We start from the raw sequence: 15,597 nt of genomic DNA, 5'->3' as shown, positions 1-15,597 counted from the left end.
TGCTAATCAGAACATATTTTTGGATATTTCGGTCAAATTTTCTCAAAACCAAAAACAGATTTCCAACATCTATGTGAAAGCTGCTTGTTTTAGAAGAAAAATATAGTTTTTGCTCAGTGGCTGATTGTTTTCAGCTCAGTTTCTGCTACAGAGTCGCACTCTGAGCTCCCCTTCACGTTTGCTCCATAAATAAAGAGGGAAGTTGCCATGGCAACCAGCGACTCACTGGTTTCATTCTTATATTTCACATGTCGCCCCAGAGAACCTGCATATTTTCAGAGATTGCATAATTTATAAATAAAGTCTGGGAAACGTCTGATGAAGGATTCTTTAAAAATGATTGTGGATTTGTTTGTTTTATTTTATTAGCCATTCGTTGTGTGTTGCTTAAGTTATTTTATCTCGTTTAAAAGTTTTACACGCTGCTGTTTTTTTAATCTAAAACAGGTGTCAAACTAAAGGTCCGACGGCCAAATCAGGCCCACCACAGCTTTTTAAGTGGCCCGCTAGACTACACAGGGAAATATAAAATATTATTTTATCAAATAAAAACAGTTTTTATTTATTTATTAATTATATTATTTATTAAGATATTTATTAATATTTTAACAGTTTAATGGGTTTTATCAATACATTCTGGCACAACCCAAAAACGTTTAAATCAATTAATCATATGATAAATTAAAACAAGTCCGGTAATTTCGATTGATGTTATTTATTGTTTTTCTCTGACTACCAAAAACTGGAGGACAAAAGTTTGGTCTCAACTAGCCTCTTATTTTGAAAGATAATTTTGTTTACAGAGAGTATAAAATTAATTTTATTTGTTATTTTGTTTATTTATTTTGGATTAAATGTCTTACAGTTCTGGTGTTAAATGTTTGTTAGAATTTAAACTTTATTATTATTTGAGAATGTGTTTTTGTATTTTTTTTCCATTATTATTACATTACTTGAAAATGGTCTCAAAATGACAATATTATCATTTATCGCAATAACTTATAGGACAATTTATTATTATTAGGGCCAGTCAGATGTCAAACTGCACTGAATAAAGTCATGAATATGAATCATTTTCTTCAATGCAAGAACCAAAACTTTGGCACAAATTTACTCCCATAGAGAAGAAATAAATTTATGAAAAACTGAAGCCGGAGCCGAAAGCCTGAAAATGAAGCAGTGAGTGCTTGAGTTAATACCAAAGTGGATTATAAGTCCAAATGAGCCTCTGAATGAAAACTGAGACAAACAGGAGGTTCTGGCACAAAGACGGCCGTCTAATTGAATCCATTTGTGTCCACTTGCTGTCAGGGAGACAGCACACTTGTCCCCACAACCTGTCACTCTTCTTCTGCCACCACAATCATTTTCTCATGTTTCTGGGGCTCTTATGACAACCGTGAGAATGGAAACGCAGAAAACTGGGACGCTGCAGGGACATCTGAAGAGCCTGCAGAAAAACAAACAACCTGGAGTGTTTCTGTTCTGGGAGCTCCTGCATAATAACACGAGCCTCTTCAGCCCACATGAATCCTGACAGAAATGTTCCACAACCCGGCTGCTCAACACACTGACCATAAATACCAGCATCAATGTAAACAACAGAAACAAACCTCTGAGTTAATTAGAAAGGAGGAACCTTTTACTGTAACAAAACAATAAAATAAATTATATTTTAGAAGTCACCATTCTGCAAATCATGTCATAATCTGTTTTAATTTTCTTCAAAAATTATAAGAAACTGTAGAGGTTTTCTAGTTTTCGACGCACAAGTCAGCAAAACGCAATTAAACTGAGCCGAGGTGATTTAGAGTCTGGACTTAGGAGAGGTTGATTGTTGTTTTTTTCTTTACGGGAGTAATTAAACGGAAAGGAAGTGTTTTATTGAAGAAAGTGTCAGGGAAGTGAAAAGTGGTTTAAGTTCAATACAATTAACAACCAAATTCCAGCAGGGAGATGCTTTCAATTACAGCCAGAGTAACTAAAGAGAAACTAAATACCTGTAAGAAACGCAAAAACTAAAACGGTTTATTCAACAAAGACGAATTAAAATGAAAATATCAACATAATTCAACAAAATTATATATAATAAAATATTTGACAGGACAGACGGATGCAAAAACTGATGGGTGGACGAATGGATGGACAGATGGATGAATGGACGGATGCAAAAACTGATGGATGGATGGTAATTTTGTCTCCCCTGAGTTGTTTCAGTGAACTGTCTCAATGAACTGATTCAGTAAACTGAGTCAATGAACTGATTCCTCTCTGACTCACTCGGCTCCTCGGTTCAGTAGTAGCTAGGACTGAATGTTTTCCTGATCCATCAAAACAAACTCTTCGTTTTCTTCTCCTTCTCTGTTTTTTCACTGCAGGGCGGGGAAAACCGACAGGCACCATTTTTAGACAGAGATTTTTTTTTAAACAAAAGATTTTAACACTAAACAAATCTGTAACAAATCTGTAACTCGTGTTTGATTATTTTGTGTTTGCACCTTTAGGTGATTACCAGTCTGGATCTGTGAAGGCGGAAGAGGAAACAGAGGTGGCTGAGTCATCGGATTAACAACACGGTAGCTCTGAAACGGGATTATTCATCATCTCCGATAACAAAAGAACAAATTCATCAACCCTATTCACCCAGTTATTCCTAATTTATGAGAAAATCAGAGTAATTAGACCAAATATAAACGATCATCTAATAAATTTCGTTTGAATCGTGGAAACTAAACGAGGCTGAACCTTCAATCGGTCATTTAAAATCAAAGCAGAGCGGTAAAAATCCTGCGGCTCGTGTTTCCTCTGCAGCTCTTTATGAATCGGAGGGATGGGAGCCAGGAGGGGACGCGGGGGCGCGCGGCGCGCTCCTTCATGTCGGTCACTGGTGAAATCTATTTTTAGAAACGCGGAATAATTCATGAGCGCCATTCATTAAAAAACGGACAGACATTTCATTCAGACTTTCTAAATCTTGTCTGTAACTTTCAATAGAAAAAATAAAGATAACAATAATGAGAATCCTGAGTCAGAAATGAACGTCATGGTTGAAAAATTTTATCTTTTATTGCTCTGGTCGTTTAATTGTGTGCACTATTTATTCTAACATGCCTTGTTTTTTTATCATAAATCGTTTTGAAATCGACATTTAGCTGTAATAATGAATGTTTTGTTGCTTAGAATGTATTAAAAACGGGTTTAAATTGATCTGCACATAAGATAAAGTGATAATAATCAGATAAAGGGAGATTTTCAGATGTGATATATTTTTATAAAGCCTCTTCTGGCGGCAGATAATCTCCTTTAGTCTCAGTAAATGCGGTCTAACAAGAACTTGCCGTGTTTACTGGCGGGTCCGGGGCAAACAGGCAGGTGCCAGACATATAAACACACAGACCTCGTTCGTATTCAGCACAGATCCTCTCCTCTTCCTCCTCCTTTCACAATTCACCGGAGCCCGGTGACTCCGGTTACGTTTTTACGATGGCTCCGCCCTCTACTCGGTTTTGTCCAAATCGGGCTTTTTGCGTCGCCGGAGCTCCCGATTTCAAGCCGACGTCACGACCGAGTAAAGGGAAGAGCTGACGTCGAGGAAGAGTCACAGAGAGGAGAGGGCAGGAGGGAGGGAGGGGGAGCCTCTCAGCGCGGCTCGCATTCATATCAGGCATATCTATCCCCCCTTTCTTCCTCCTCCTCCCTCCGTTTTACGTCGGTGTTGGCGCGTCGGGAGCCCCCCTGCTCCGGTGGAGTCCCAGGCTATATAAGAGACCTGCGAGCAGAGTCCCTCAACCAGATTTACGGGTTCCGGACATCTGAGCCAGAAGAGACGGCGATCTGCAGCCGCCGATTCACCTGCACTCCGAAAGGAGGGACGAAGGGAGAAGGTTTTTACCAATAAACCTTGCTCTGGAGAAAAAGAAACAGCTGAGATGAAAGTCCAATAGCACATCTTCTTTTTCTTCCCCTCACTTCTACAAACCTGTCTGCGACGGGAAACTTCAGCAGATCTTCTAACAGCGCTCTGCTTTACAACTTTTCGCCCGGAGGGACGCTGACGGCTCGCCGCAGCAGCAACAGACCACGATGTACCGCTCAACGAAAGGGGCGTCCAAGGCGCGACGGGACCAGATCAACGCGGAGATCCGAAACCTGAAGGACCTGTTGCCCATCTCTGATGCAGATAAAGCGCGGCTCTCGTATCTGCACATCATGTCCCTGGCCTGCATGTACACCAGGAAGTCCGTCTTCTTCACCCAAGGTAGGAACTGAGACGGCAACCTGTTGATCAATCTCCCGCAGAGTGCGGGGATCAACAAGTGTTCGAGCTGAAGTGTGATGAAAATCTGACTTTAGGGTAAAATGTGAATCTATAGCCCTTCTAGATGTTATTAGAGACAGTTTATTTCGCTGATTAAAGTGAGAAACTGAGGCTGTCGCTGTCCGCGGTGCTGAAATGTTCGTGTTTCCTCGCTGTCCGCGGTGCTGAAACGCTCCAGCAGGATGAGCGCAGCCCTGGAGATGTCCGCGGTGCTGAACTACATGCCTCTACTGCGGCATCTGTCCAAGCCTCGCTTCTTTCCTAACAGATGTTTGGTTCCTCTCTTCCCAGAAGCGGGATCTGCTGGTAGTGACGAGGAGAGAGCTGCGTTTCTGTCTTTTCACGAGCTTTCGGAGCTGATGCAGGCGATGCCGGGCTTCCTGATGCTGCTTACCGGAGAAGGGAAGCTGCTCTACCTGTCTGACAGCGTCTCCGAGCACCTCGGACACTCCATGGTGAGACACACGCTGCTGCTGCATTCCTCAACACAGGAAGGTTGTTTCAGATGGGTTTGACACCAGGTATCTGTTTTTGTTGTTGTTTCAGGTGGATCTTGTGGCACAAGGTGACAGCGTTTATGATATAATCGACACTGCAGATCACTTCATCATGAGGACCAACCTGTCTGCTTCCACATCACTTGAGATGGGTAAGACACCATGTTCTTTTCCTACATTTAGCAGCTATTATTCATTTTTTACACAATGAAAACTGAAAATCACATACTAAACTCTAGCAAAAACCCTAAAAGTTACATTGTCACCTTCCTAAAAGTTTTTTTTTCTTTTTTTGCCTCAAACATCTTTATGTATGAAAGAGGCAGTGATCGTTTTTTAAAACAAAAGGTTCACTTAAGACTGAATTTAGATCATAAACATATTCAACCACATCTAAAAACCAGCTTCTTGATGTAGAAACTGTATCTCCTTTTAAAGCTCAACACATATGGCAACCAGCTGTTGGCATGGCAACCAGAGGTGCACTCCTCACAATAAAACAGTCAAACTTTTTACTTTACATTTGCTAACATTTTAAATGTAACAAACTAACATATTTTGTGCCTGATGTCAGCAGGAGCTTAAAATTAGATTTAAAACCAGCAGATTTAATGTTTGGCATTTCTGTATTTTACTGTTTTTACTTCCTCTAAAAGGGAGGACTACCAAAATAAGAGTCCAGATATCAAAGAAAAGCACAGTGTACTTCAAATTTTACAGCTGAATTAGCAAGCAAGCATAAAAAATATCATTTAAATGCATTTTGCCACTTAATCGGTTGTTTATAGATTTTTATTTTTTGCCAAAATCACTTTTTAATTTTAAGAAACAGTAAATGGACTGGAGTTACAAAGTTCTTTTCCAGCCATTTTGACCACTTAAAGCTCACAAACATTTCTACAACAATGCACAGATTGTTAGACAACTAGGCTTGAAGTGCCTTGCTGGAATTGAACTTACAACCTACCAATTAGAAGTTGACTTCCCCACCCACTGAATCGCTCAGGAAAGTGGTGAAATAAAGATGTTACTTCCTGTATATGTTTTAAAAAGCAGTGACCCAAGTGCACACCCCTGTGGTGCTCCATAACTAACTGCTACATTTTAAATGTTCATTTCTAAAGACTCTCCTCCCCTCTCTTCCCCCACAGACCGTCTCTTTCGCTGCCGTTTCAACACTTCCAAGTCGGTGCGGAGGCAGAGTGCTGGAAATAAGCCGGTTCTGATCCGCGCTCGCTGCCTCGCTCCACCCTCCACCGCCAGCTCCTACTGGACCTCCAACCCGGTGTGGGTGTGTTTCTGCACCCCGCTGGAGCCCCAGCCCACACGCTCCGGGTCGGGGCCAGACAGGGACGCGACCTCTGCCCTCCCGCTGGCCGAGACCAACCTGTTTCTGGCGTGTTTCCACTCCCAGCACGGCCGAGACATGAGGCTCCAGGCGGCACAGGACAGGTGAGTTTGCCCTTCATTCCTCTAGAAATCGTGAGTTTATTCTGCTTATTGGATAAAGACGTGAAAAATCACATCTCCTCCCACTCTGCCCTGCAGCATGACTGTGTATCTGGGCTACGATGTGACAGCTTTACGCTCCCGCTCCTGGTACGGCCTCCTCCACCCACAGGATCTGTCACACGCCTCTGCTCAGCACCGCAGCCTGTGTAAGCGCTCTGTTTGCTCAAATTAAGCCGTCCATGCCCACACTGTGCCCACCGGCACATTCACACAATGATGATTAATGTGATTACACACCGACCATAACATGTTCTCCACTCTTGTTGACAGTGAGGGAAGGTGGAGAGGGCAGAGCTGAGATGGTGGTTCGTGTTCAGGCTCACGATCTGTCCTGGGTTTGGCTCTACATGGTGCTTCAGCTGCAGCACGGAGACATTCCCATCAGCAGCAACAACTACATCATCAGGTGAGAATGCTCCACTTTCTGAAGGGTTTAAAACAGCAAAACCAACTCTAATTCAGTTTTACTATGACCACTATAAAGCTGCTATAGTTTCAGAGAAAATGGGGATCTAGAGGAAACAAGAATGAACTCTGAAACTGACTCCAGGTTTCTGTGTTTCCTCTCATTTTTTCAGTGACTCTGAAGCTTGGTCGGTGCGCCAGCAGCTCAGCTCCGAGCAGACCCAGCTGACCCTGGTTCTGAGCGCCGGCCCGTCTCAGCCAGAGGGCCTGAGCCTGCAGTCTCCAGAGACCCTGTCCAGCCCAGACCAGGTGTTCACGCCCGGTAGCAGCGGTCTGTCCGCCCAGTCCTTCGACTTCAGCACGACCGGCTGCAGCGTCGGCTCCTCGGACGAGCCGGGCAGCTCCATCGCCGAGCCCATGCAGCTGGAGGGAGACCCTCGCTCCAGCATCTCCTCTCTGGAGGAGGACAGCTTCTTCCAGCCGCCACCGACAGAAACCCTCTCCGCCGCGTCTTCGCCGACTCCCGTCACGGTGGAGACAGTAGCAGATTTGGACTTTTTAACCCAGAACATTCTCCTGCCTCCGTCCTTCCAGCTCGACCCGCCGCTGCCGCTGCCCACCTCTCAGGCTCAGCAGACCAAAGAGTTTGTGTGCACCCCGCCGTACACGCCGCAGGTCGGAGGAACCAGCTTCCAGTTCAACGAGCCGCTCTTCAGCTTCGACCCCACAGGCACCACAACGCCTCCTCCCTCTGCTACGACCACCACCTCCTCCACCTCGCTGGCGCCCTCCGCCTCCTCCACAGCCCCGCCCACTACGAACCCCAGCCCCGCTCCGCCCACCACCCTCTCCACCAAGCTGCCCCTGTCTTTGCCCGCCCTCTCCACTGACCTGCTGTTCCCCGTTGAGACGTGCAGCAGCGCCCTGTACGAGAAGCTGCCCCCCACGCCCGACAGTCCAGGAGACGGAGATTGCACGGTAATGACTCTGCCGGAGGTCCGCGGGCCGCTTTACGTTGACGTGCCGCTCGGGCCCCTCCAGTGTCCCCCTGAAGGCCTGCTGACCCCTGAGGCTTCACCCGGCAAACAGCCCTGCCTCACCTTCTTCTCATTGGAGCGGGAGAAGGAACGGGCGGAGATTTCCCTTCTGGCTCAACACATCAGCTCCCTGGCTGAGGGTTTCTACCTGGATCCTCTTTTGTCCAAACTGTCCCCCTCCTCCTCGCCTCCGTCGCCCTTCCTGTCCCCGGCTATCGAAGCGACGGATCCAGTCCACATGCTGAGGGAGTTTTATCCCGTAAAAACGTGGAGAGGTCTGGACATCCCCATCTTCCTCGATGACGATGAGTCTCTGTTTGAAGAGAACATCCTAGAAACGATCCTGCAAGACGACTTCGCTCCCAACCTCTCTGCCCCCTCCAGCCCCACCTCTCCACACACCCCAGTGTGTTGGCACCAACCCTCCCAGTTTGAGGGAGCGGGCCACATCTGTAGCGTCCAATCGGCGCAATGTAACTCCGTGGCCAGACGTGGGGCGAGCGTGGCGACGACGGACGGGGAGGGGCTGGCGGAGGAAGCGATGGAGATGGAGGTGGAGTTGGCGTCGTCTCCCGTGTCGTCTTGCTCCTCCATCCCTGCTTCCCCTCCCCTCATCCTCACCGCCTCCCCGAGCCCAGCCGCCGCCATGCCCGTCGCCTCGCCCACGCCCGCCGTGTCTTGCACTCAGTCCCTCCTGGAGGAACTGGCCGTCCTGGAACCCATGTTTGGGGCAGGTGCCTCGATCGCCCCTGGCTTAGGGCAACAACCTGAGTTGTATCAACTCCAATGTCATCCATCGCCACAGTGCTTCCACAAAGGTGAGCGTTTCCTGCGTTTTATCTCACCTTTTTAAATATGTGAAAAACTCCAGTCACTAATTTTCTTCTTCTACTGTCTGTTTTTGTCTTTCAGATGGGAGTGGAAGTGTTCCTCCGTTCTAAAATAAGTCTGTGACTTACTTCATTAAGTATGGCATATTGTCATATTTTGTGGAGACCCTTTTACTGAAAAGTAAAAAACAATTAAGTGTATAAATATACATAATGTATATACAACTTAAGGACTTCATCTCCTACATGTCTGCTAAGAACAAAGATTGGCTATATATTTTTGTTCAATCATTTCTTCTGTGTAATACTGCAAAAAAACAAAAACAAAAACAAAACAACAAAAAAAAAACTACAAAAAAAAACTAACAAAAAAACAACTGGTGCCAGATTCACATGATGACTGAGTGGACCCAGAACTCCCTGGGTTCTGGCTCCATTTGGGGATCACTCAGTTAGAGGTGCACCGACTGCAGTTTTCAGGTTACCGATCTTTAAAAAAGCCTGACCTGCCGATGCCAATTTTGACTGGTAACGATTTTTACTGCTTGAAACGTTGCTAAATAAACGTTTCAGTCTGCAGACACGTCCTGCTGGGTGGCCAGTGGTTGATTTTTAGTTGATCAGATCCCAAATTTAAGAAAATCGGGTCGGACTTATCGGCAGATCAGTTTATCGGTGCACCTCTACTCTCCAGAGCTTCAGAGACGATCAAACTCCAGATACGTATGTGTATTCACTCGTAGTGAAATATCTGTTGTGAACAAAAACAAATGATGCATTTCTTGCTATTTCAGTAGTGGGATGAATCATAGCACTTTTTTGCCTGACATGCAGCAACGCAAACCCAAACCTCAAACGTTACAGGAAGTCAAATGTTTACAATCGTTTACAACCTAAGTGCGAAAACAATCAGTAGACGGAGAGAGAGAGAGAGAAAAAATATTTCTTGTCTTAAATCTTCTGATTTAGTTCCCAGAACCAGACAAGTTCTGGTTTAAACGCCTTCCAAAAACGTAGAAATGGAATTGAAACCGAGATACTTTGAGCTTTGAGTTTGCGACTTTTAAACCTTTAACATCTCATGGTTATCGCTCCATCTGAAATCTTGTGTATCGATGTGATTTGCAAACAAAAAGAAAACATGAAGAACTGGACTCTGATCATGCCACAAACCCTCTGCTACTCTGTACTGTACATTAAGACTCTGAATGTGGACTCATCAGGTCCTCCTCCTCCTCTTCTTCTTTCCCTGCTTTTGGCTGTGGGGCAGTCGGCTGGATATTCTTGCAGCATCAATATTTGCAATGCTGGCAGCTTATAGCGGCTCCTGTGTGCCTGAAACGGCCCCTGAACTCTGAACTCTTCGTCCACTCCGAACGAGTGGACGGTCGGCATCGCGGCTCCACTGGAGCGCGGTGCAGCGAGGCACAAATTTATGGGATACCGTCTGTAACTTTACGCAGTGAAAAACTAACAGTGAACATTTGGTTTGTTTAGCCAGGTGGAGAGAAAAAAAACATGTGGATGTTCATTTTTCAAAGTTATTTTTTCACAATATTATTCCATACATTTATAAATGTCAGAGTTTGGAGATAAATATTTCATTTTGAAAACTAAACATTTAACTCAGACTAAAACATTTAGTTAAAAACTAAACATTTAGATTTTAGACTTGTGAATTAAATATTTAGTTTGGAACTCTGAGATTTATAAATGTAGGAATAATATGTTTAAAATATGACTTTGAAAATTAAACATTCTCATTTTTTTCCTTGTTACCGGGTAAATAAACAAAATCACTGCTGTTAATGTTTTACAGTGTGACTTCACAAACGGCACTCCATACAAATTGACTATGTTGAACGAGCGATTCTTCTTTTTTGAGAGGGGTTTAGAATACAAAAAGGTTTTGTTTTAAAAAAATGAAAACTGGGGGGGACGGGTGCTATTTCTATTCAGTTACCAAACGACACGGGTTGAGAATGGTACAATTCCCATGGTGTCGACATGCTCACGTAGAGTTGTCTACGGTCAAGTAAAGGATTGATTCCTACGTTCTAGCTATTCAAGGCTAAGTTAATATACATGTGTAAAAATTATACTTCTGTATGTGTGATATTTGAAGAAAAAAAAAGCTATTTCATATGCGTTACATCTCAGGATGTAGGCATATGTTCTTTTCTGAAAGGTTGTACACATTTGTACATTTGTATGAAACAGCTACTGGTCTGTACATACAGAAGAGAGAGATTTTTATCGCATAAGATGGAATATATTCTGAACATCTTATTGTTATTCTTATTATTTACTGCAGAATGGACATTGTGAACCAGTGTTCTATTGTGATGCTTATAAGTGTATTTGGTTGTCATACAAATGCATTTATATTAAAGTGCACTTAATGCTGCTGATGCATTTGTGTCGTCAGAGTCGAGCTCTCTGTTCCTCCCTCATCATCATCACCATCATCATCTTTTCCTCCCTCCCCTTCACTCTCTTGCGTTTCTTCCCCCGGAGCGAGTTTCGCTCAGCAACAGCTCTGACGCACACGTATGACGAGACAGAATGAGACACTATCTGACTCAGACTGACGCACACGTTTGGCATTGAGGCTTCTTTTCAGGGGGGCACACACACACACACACACACACACACACACACACACACGTAACAGTAGGAAGATGATTTCCCCCCTCCTTCCTTCTACCATCACCCCTCTTTACAAATCAGAGTCGCCCATATTTGCTGATGTACCTGCGTGGCGTGGAGCTCCATATATAGGCATTCCTGCTCTGACTGGAAACAGCCTTGCTTCTATTCTCAGCTTCTATTCAGAGGCATCAGAGAGGGGAGGGCTGGCAAAGAAAGAGGCTAAAATTAGAGGTACAGTAGGAAAAAAAAGGAGTAAAAATGGAAACGGAACAACCTGATCCCCCAATGCCACAAAAGACATAACATAAAATAAACCAAATATGCATTTCCCCCCCATAAGATTTGCTCCACAAATTGAATTTGAGGCAAATATTAACCCAAAACTCAACATGTCTAATGAAGCAAAGCCTTAGGCATTGCATTTTTTTTTCTGCAAGTGAACATTTTGTTCCAGCACTACCTGCCGCAGTGGCGCTTGATGGAGGTGAGATCGCTGCACACAGCTGACTGCTGCTATCTTCTGGAAAACTCAAGCACTGCACCTTCAAGGAGTCCATTGAACCACTGTGTTGCATAAAAATATAAAAAAAGGTTAGAAGGAGGCCAAAAGGACAGGAAGGGTTCAAACCTCACTGCAGCAAATCCAATCCTATCCAATCCTACCCCGACTAGAAAGAAACAAGGAAGACTCAATAATTAAAACAAACATGAAGGTTTATAGTTTCAACCAGTTGGGTAGTAATTAGTTACATTTATTGAAAACGTACTTTTAGGAGTATTTTTACTCAGCTGTGCTTTTTACTTTTACCTGTATCTCTACTATTATTTGAGTAAAATTTCTGAATTTTCTACCCACTGAATGAAAAACAATTATTATTTTAACCAATAATTCACCGGACACAGACCTGCAGTTTTTGTTAAAGTTTAGTAAGTTTTTTTTTGTTTGTTTTTTTTTTATTGAAATTGATTCTTTTGCCTGATTTTGTAATTTTTTTCCTTAAAATACCAAAATTTCCACTTAACTTTATATTTTGGTCTGTCTGATGATGGAAGTTTTAAATATTAATTGAATGATAATTTGATCAGTATACTTTTTACCAAATACTTTTTTACTCTGGAGTAATTTCTTAGATCACTTTTTCATTTTACTTGAGTATAAATATGTAGTGCCCAGTTTCTGTGTAGTCTATCCATCTCTGCTTTTAGTCAAGATAAAGCAACTGAATTACTTAAAGTGTCACTGAAATGATAAAAACACTTGCATGATTTGAAAAGACGAACCGCTTTCCTTACATTCTGTGAACACAAAAGCTTTTTATGATAAATATTTCTCTTGCTATAGATGCAGATTGTGGCTGTTTTAGTAACTGGGTGATTTTATGCCATCTTGTGACGTAATCAGAGTAAATCAAACCATAAACGACAAAAGCTGAGTACCCAGACGTTGTGAGCAATTTCTCTGCATTTTTAGAAGAAGAAGCCAGATGGAGTGATGAAGAAGAGCAAAATGGATCTGATGAAGGACTGCAGCCATGTTTATTGAGCCACATTGTTCAGGAACCAATGACGACTCCAACATTTCCAAGGGTAAAGGGCTGGATCTTGACAACTGTCACCTCTACATCACTGAACGATAATAACCAGATATATTTATATAATAATTATTTATCTTTAATTCTGGTTTAGTTCAAATAATCCAGTTACTTTAAAGAAACTGGCTCAACTTCTGCGTATCTTTCAGAATCATGGCTCCTATTTACACATCTTGAGTTTAATTTTTCTACTTCTGATAACTGTACAAAGTTTCTATGTGATAATATTAGACAAAGACACAATAGTTAATCTTTTTAAATGCTGCAAGCGTTTTTTGTGTGTGTGTGTGTGTGTGTGTGTGTGTGGGTGTGTGTGTGTGTGTGTGTGTGTGTAATTGACACTTTAAATACAAACATAGTAAACAAGCATAGATTTACTCTTTACTAAGTCCTAATATTTAAATTTGACCAGGGATGAATTGCAGCTACAAAACAGGAAAAACAAAAATCAGTACAAAGAAAGTTATCAACACCTGGCTCATGTTTAAAAATCCTTTAATCAATTTACAAAAATAGTACTGATGTTGATGAATGTATAAGGTTCACTCGACTTATGATTAGCAAACATAATACAGTTTATGCTTTTCTTTTAGTATTGTTAGGAATATTGTTTTCTTCTGATGGTGATAAGAAAAAATCCCCTCTAGGCAGTGACTGACTGACTAAGGAAAACAATTTTAAAGTTGATTACTCTGGGTTTAATGTCAACAAATGATGATAATAATAATAATAATAATAATAATAATAATAATAATAATAATAATAATAATAAACAAGTGACTGAACTTGTTTTTGTACATCTAATTTGTTATAACAGATCACTATTTTATCCAATTATTTACCTACTAATTCAATCACTGCAAAACAATAAAATTTAAAGTGGGGATGTTTTCCTCTCACTATACTATATTATAAAGTAGATTCACCATTCTAACTGGAGAAGTAGGCAAAAAAATAATAATAAATAAATAAAAACAGTGTAAGCTGAAAGACCACACTCTTACAACCATTACCTTTACAACTTAAAATATCGGCTATAAACTAAAAATAACTTATGTTTTAAAAGAATATAATAAAATAAAGGCACAGTTTTAGTTGCTCAATGTTGAAAACACTGTCTAAAATTAACTAAAAATACCTAAAAGTGCTAATAGCAGAGAAACAACTTACCGTTACAGGAAAACCATTAGTCCGCGTTATCGGTGGTTATGCTAACTAGCTTTAGCATTCACAACAGGCTCTACAACCGCAGCGAAGCGAAGAGCAAAGAGGTGAGAGCCGGCGGTTTGGGAGGAGGAGGAGGAGCGCCACGAGAGATTGTGATTGGCAGCGACAAGACCCGCCACCTGGCTCTGATTGGTTGTTTCTGGTTAGCACTGGGAGAAGCCAGAGGAGATCGACTTTTTTCAGATTATCTATCTCATACAGTCACAACATAGTGACAGTTTCAACAAATATAAAAATATATATGTATACTTTTAGAAAACTTACAAACGGCAGCTTTAAATGTGATATTTGTCCATACCTTTTTAACGGTCGTTCGTGCTGCCAACAGCTTTCAACGGAACCAAGAACATGAGACTATTTACATCCGGGATATTTCGCGCATGCGCACAATGTTGGAGGGCAAAACAGTTATTTTATTTAGGGTGACCAAACGTCCGTATTTCCCGGGACATGTCCGTATTTCACGTCCTGTCCCGGGCGTCCCGGATTTTTTTTTAGAAAGTGAGGAAATGTCCTGTTTTTTAAATTACCTTCATTGGACCATTAAATTTACAGGCACTAGGGCACTGCGCACGGCGCTGCGTGTGACATAACAACAAGACAACAAGCCAAAGCGCAAATGTATGTTTACCGACGATTTACAAAAGAGTTACCCCGCTTTCAGACCCCCCCATCCCTCAAAGTTGTACTTTATTGACCTCAGTATTAGGAAATGGTAATTGCAATGAAACTGGAATTGATAATCTTGGTTTGTTACGCAAATATTATTTTTGTTATTTTATTGCCAAATCTCTCTTTATTTCTTATGTTATTTAATACCAATTTCTATCTGTGATGCCATCTGTGAAGAACTTTGCTTTGGTCATTTGAGTTTGTTGTGCTGTTCTGTTGCTGTTCCTGAAAGACGTTGGTTTTATGTGCTCTCGGTAGAGATTTATCTTGCCGATCTTTCGTTTGACTTATAATAAAGTCATTTATTATACAGAACAATGTCCATTGTTTTACTACTTCCATTTAAATACACATTAAATTGACATTAATCCGAACCAAAAACAGTAAGAAAACTGTTGCCTCTTCCCATTAAAAACACCTGAACAGAATCATGGTTGACCTTAAATAACCCCATTCCCCCTCAGACACTCAGGATTCAAAATGAAATATGCCCCATGGTGGCAATAAACACAAGAAAGGACAAATGGCTTCTCCAATATTTGCTGAAAGAACAGCGGTTCCTCTGAAATTCAATATCAAAAATATCTCCGCATCAGGAATTCTTGAGATTTGAACCAATAATTAATGTGCTGAAACTTTCAGATCCCAGAAAGATTGAAAAAATGTGTTAAATATGGAGGAGACCATCTGCACAACGTGTCTTAGAGCCAAACCGCTTCCAGAAGTGTTAATAATGGATAACAGCATCAAAGAGGCTGAATATACAAACCCCACAGAGGCAGAACAATTACCTTCTCCACTCTTCAGTACCAATAAATTACAGTCATAAATATTTTCAGGAGCAGAGTTGATGTT

The 15,597-nt window shown here is 42.0% G+C and overlaps 1 protein-coding gene and 1 long non-coding RNA gene across 3 annotated transcripts; one reads left to right on the top strand and one right to left on the bottom strand.

Annotated features, from left to right (window-relative positions):
• Positions 1–1,257: 1,257 nt before the first annotated feature.
• On the bottom strand, positions 1,258–14,468 carry LOC122836591. 2 transcript variants are annotated; one of them, XR_006371569.1, is made up of 5 exons: positions 14,369–14,468; positions 14,014–14,219; positions 11,712–11,815; positions 11,354–11,454; positions 1,258–1,450 (listed from the first exon to the last, which is right to left on the bottom strand). It is a non-coding gene; the product is annotated as an uncharacterized LOC122836591 (long non-coding RNA). The 2 variants fall into 2 exon arrangements; XR_006371570.1 differs by having other exon boundaries at positions 14,335–14,374.
• On the top strand, positions 3,781–11,013 carry npas4a (neuronal PAS domain protein 4a). Its single transcript, XM_044126214.1, has 8 exons — positions 3,781–4,258; positions 4,610–4,773; positions 4,865–4,967; positions 5,967–6,267; positions 6,364–6,473; positions 6,598–6,733; positions 6,906–8,587; positions 8,682–11,013. Exons 1-8 carry the CDS (start codon positions 4,084–4,086, stop codon positions 8,708–8,710), a joined length of 2,700 nt encoding a protein of 899 aa, XP_043982149.1. The 5' UTR covers positions 3,781–4,083; the 3' UTR covers positions 8,711–11,013.
• Positions 14,469–15,597: the final 1,129 nt, after the last annotated feature.

Source organism: Gambusia affinis, linkage group LG09, assembly GCF_019740435.1.
Source record: "Gambusia affinis linkage group LG09, SWU_Gaff_1.0, whole genome shotgun sequence".
Taxonomy (NCBI): domain Eukaryota; kingdom Metazoa; phylum Chordata; class Actinopteri; order Cyprinodontiformes; family Poeciliidae; genus Gambusia; species Gambusia affinis.
Note: the sequence above shows the minus strand (reverse complement) of the source record. Positions and strands in the feature narration are given on the sequence as shown.

Coding starts and splice junctions, on each gene's coding strand:
- npas4a (XM_044126214.1), top strand. CDS start 4,084: ATGTACCGCTCAACGAAAGGGGCGTCCAAGGCGCGACGGGACCAGATC. Junction 6,474..6,597: donor TGCTCAGCACCGCAGCCTGT/GTAAGCGCTCTG, acceptor TCTTGTTGACAG/TGAGGGAAGGTGGAGAGGGC. Junction 8,588..8,681: donor GCCACAGTGCTTCCACAAAG/GTGAGCGTTTCC, acceptor TTTGTCTTTCAG/ATGGGAGTGGAAGTGTTCCT.